Genomic DNA, 4275 nt, shown 5'->3' with positions numbered 1-4275 from the left:
TGATTAAGGGTTAGACAATCTTGTCTAACCCCACTTATGTTTGTAATGTTCCTCTTCTTTCCTCCTTTTCTCGGCCCATAACTTAACATTAGCTTCAGAGTTGGCAGCTTTCTGAAGAAGATAAAATATGGGTGAAACAATTACAGTTGCTCCAATGAACCATGGGAACATCCAATGTTTCTTGAAGTGTAGTTTGAACGGAAACTGTACAACCTTAGATGTGAATGTATATGGAAAAATCATCTTACGTCTTAACTTTTCACCATCAGCCATCTTAAATTCTTTATTATTCTAGGAAACAGAAAAATAAATTTACCTTTCGGGTAATAATTAATAAAGTATTGAAAGAGCGATAAAAATTACTTACTTATAGAAATTTTATTTTAGTTATAAATGATTAAGAAAAAAAATCATGTTTGGTTAACAAAAATAAATACCTGAAAATAGAGTATTTTTTAATACTATTTTGCAGTGTACGCCTGTTGTGCTTATTTTATAATAGTTTTATTTAACCATAGAAACAATGTGAATCGCTAAACTTATTTATACATAATATATGTTTTCATATACGTCATAGTGTCGTATTGGTATATCGCGTGTATAATATAGCAGATATATTATTATATTACTGAGTGTTGATATTCATTGTTATCACTTATCACTAATTACTTTATCGAAATGAGTTTATATTGTGTTATAAATTATAACTATCATATATGCAAGTAGGTATGTGTCATGTGAATTGTAATATTACTTTATAGATAATAAGATAAGTTCATCAACAATGATTCTAATAATAGCAGATCTTGATATAATTATTAGACGATTTTAAAATAATGATTGTCTTCCCTTCATTTCAAATGGTGACTTTTTAGTATAATTTTACCATATCTAACCGATTGTAAATATTTGTATTATTTATTATTTAATGTAATAATTTGTGAAAATTCAGTCTGCACCAATTCTAATTTTCTAGAGTGAAGAATTGTTTTCTAATGTTGTTAATGTTGTTACATGATTATAGTTTTTCATTTTGACGTTACAATTGCAAATTCTCTAAAAATAAAAACAACACAATGATGAAAATTAAAAGACTAGTCATTTCTATACAATATAATCACAACTATAAAAAAGAGAAAGTGGGTTCACAATTCGGACTGTTAAACATTACCGTTGTGCTCCGTACCCTAAACATAAATAATATAATTATTATATTTTATACATTTTATACATTTTATACATTTTGAACTTTCTGGTTTTCTTTTTTCTTTAGAGTTATTATTTTAAAATACTTGAAAATGACTATTAATGTTTAAGTGTTTTATACATTAATAAATAATTTGACTTATAAGTAATGTATTTGTTGAACAAATTTGTTCTACACTCTAAATAAAAATAAATATTTCATTATAATAAGTGTATAGATTATATCTCGCATGGCATAAATTCTACTATAAGTACTATACTAGAGAATAGTATAGTACTAGAGTTAAAACGTTTTTTGTGTATAATGTTCAAACCATTTGTTGCTGTGCTACAGTGTATAAGCAAGGAAGAGCAAGACCCACTCTTCACTTTAAATATAAATGACGATGACACTGTCAAATCCTTGGGACTGTGTTGGAAGCCAATCGCTGATGAATTCCACTTCCAAATAACAGATGTGCCAGAAAACTGCAAACTCACTAAAAGAACATTGTTATCACAATTAAATAGAATTTTTGACCCGTTAGGTTTTCTGACACCGGTACTCGTCAAGGGAAAAATATTCCTCAAGCAACTATGGCAATTGAAAATTGATTGGGATACTCCATTACAAGAGGACCTTCAAAGAAAATGGTGTTCAAACTACGAAGATTTACAAATTCTCAAGAACTTGTCAATACCACGAAAAGGTATATTTAGCATAAGTCAAAAAATTGAAATGCATGGTTTCTGTGATGCATCGTTAGAGGCTTATGGGGCTTGTATTTATGTCCGATCGTTAGGACATGATGGGATTTGGCATTCACAATTGTTGTGTTCGAAAACTCGAGTAGCTCCACTCAAAGGTATAACTATCCCGCGCTTAGAGCTAAATGGAGCACATTTGCTAGTACAATTGGTTGTCAAGATCTCTGATGCATGGAAAATAAACCCGCTAGAATTTCAACTCTGGACTGATTCCATGGTTGTATTATCCTGGTTGAATAGCGACTCTAGTCGGTTAAAAACATATGTATCGAATAGAGTCACACAAATAATAGAGGTCTCCAGTCCTTCTCAATGGCGACATGTAAAGACAAATGAAAACCCTGCTGACATAATCTCCCGTGGAATAAGAGCTCAAGAGCTAAGCACATCAACGATCTGGTGGCATGGCCCTTTTTGGTTATCTCAATCAACCGATTGTTGGGATACCACACCCATACAACCAATACTAAAAGCTGAACTTCCTGAACAACGACCGTTCCGTTTGGCGCTGCTAGCAACGAGCCCGATCAAAGACTTGGTCAACAGTTATTCTAGCTGGCCCAGACTTGTACGTGCAGTTGGATGGATTTTAAAATTTATTGAATATGTTGGGTCAAAAAGAGAAAGGCCAACGGCTAAGTATCTCACTGTTCAAAACCTCAGAGCCGCTCAAAGAGCTTTACTCCAGACAGCGCAAGAAGAAGCATTTGGTAAGGAAATAGCAGCATTACAACAACATAAAAATGTGTCTCACCGCAGTAAGTTGAAGTCCTTGAATCCCTTTTTAAAGAACAAGTTATTAGTCGTCGGAGGCCGGTTAGAGTATGCCATGATAACAGAAGAGCAAAGAACACCAATTATTCTTCCTGCTGACCATAGAGTAACTCGTCTAATTTTTACAGAACGTCATCGCAGCTTACTGCATTGTGGTCCATTAGCTCTTTTAGCAGACGTAAGACGTCAATATTGGCCTGTGCGGGGAAGGCTCACAGCAAGATCGGTAGTCAAGCGTTGTGTTGACTGTGTCCGAGCAAAACCAAGGTTCCAACATCCATTGATGGCACCATTGCCAAAACAAAGAGTTACTTGTACACGTCCTTTTACAAATACAGGCGTTGATTTCGCTGGCCCATTGACAATACGAAGCGGAATCCGCGGGAGACCTGGCAAGAAAGCTTGGATAGCAATATTTGTCTGCTTTTCTACCAAGGCAGCGCATATAGAAGCAGTTGAGGATTTAACATCCAGTGCGTTTATTGCCTCACTTCGAAGATTCTGTTCCAGGAGAGGAAAACCTGATAAAATCTGGAGTGATAACGGTACCAATTTCGTTGGAGCTAGACGAGAACTAACAACATTTACAAAGGGCATAGAATCACTGTCGGCTGCCGAAGACATCAATTGGCATTTTAACCCGCCTTCCACCCCACATTTCGGAGGAATTTGGGAAAGCTGCGTTAAAAGTGCGAAGCATCATTTAACAAGAATTGTCAAGGATGCACATTTGACACTCAGCGAACTGCAGACTCTACTCTGTCAAATTGAAGCGTGTCTAAACTCTCGCCCTCTTACACCATTGAGTAGCTGCCCAGACGATTTAGAACCGCTCACCCCTGCTCACTTCCTAATAGGGGGTCCAATCACGTTGCCTCCGGAACCAGATTTAACATCTCAGCAAATAAGTGGGCTTCGAAGGTGGAAGTTAGTACAAGCACTCATGCAGTCTTTTTGGACAAGATGGACCTCGGAATACTTGCCTCAGCTGCAGGTCAGAGGAAAATGGACTACGGCAACCAAGCCATTAGCAGTCGGCGATGTCGTAATTGTAAGGGAAGACAACATGGCTCCATGCAAGTGGAAGATGGCACGCATAACATGTCTACACCCAGGAAGGGACGGTCATATCCGAGTGGTCACCATACGAACTGCTAATGGTACAGAGACGAAAAGGCCAGTCCTCAAATTATGTCTGCTGCCAGTCGAGAAAGAGTTTGAAGATTCCTGAAAATTACCATTTTCACGGGGGGAGAAATGTTGCCGCCCAAAATGCAACAACACAATTATTATATCTCGCCGTAATCACACACACACACACATATACGCGCATCCCTACCAGTTGATTATTATTTATATTGTTTAATTTTTTGTTATAAATATGTCTTTGTGAATTATTATGTAATATGTAAAACCGGTCGCCGATGGCTCACCGCTCTATGTACAGATTACACGGCCACCACAAATAATTAAGCAGTACTGTTCGCTGACCCAAAGGCGTACGACCGTCACGCGTCTAATTATTATTATATACATGCGCTATCGCTG

General features: G+C 36.7%; 1 protein-coding gene across 1 annotated transcript; it reads left to right on the top strand.

Moving 5' to 3' along the window:
* The first annotated feature begins 1510 nt into the window (after window positions 1–1510).
* On the top strand, window positions 1511–3958 carry LOC103308619. Its single transcript, XM_008182309.1, has one exon. It carries the CDS (start codon window positions 1511–1513, stop codon window positions 3956–3958), a length of 2448 nt encoding a protein of 815 aa, XP_008180531.1.
* Window positions 3959–4275: the final 317 nt, after the last annotated feature.

This window comes from Acyrthosiphon pisum, chromosome X (assembly GCF_005508785.2).
Source record: "Acyrthosiphon pisum isolate AL4f chromosome X, pea_aphid_22Mar2018_4r6ur, whole genome shotgun sequence".
NCBI lineage: Eukaryota > Metazoa > Arthropoda > Insecta > Hemiptera > Aphididae > Acyrthosiphon > Acyrthosiphon pisum.
The sequence above is the reverse complement of the archived record's forward strand: the minus strand, read 5'-3'. Positions and strand labels throughout refer to the sequence as shown.

Coding starts and splice junctions, on each gene's coding strand:
- LOC103308619 (XM_008182309.1), top strand. CDS start 1,511: ATGTTCAAACCATTTGTTGCTGTGCTACAGTGTATAAGCAAGGAAGAG.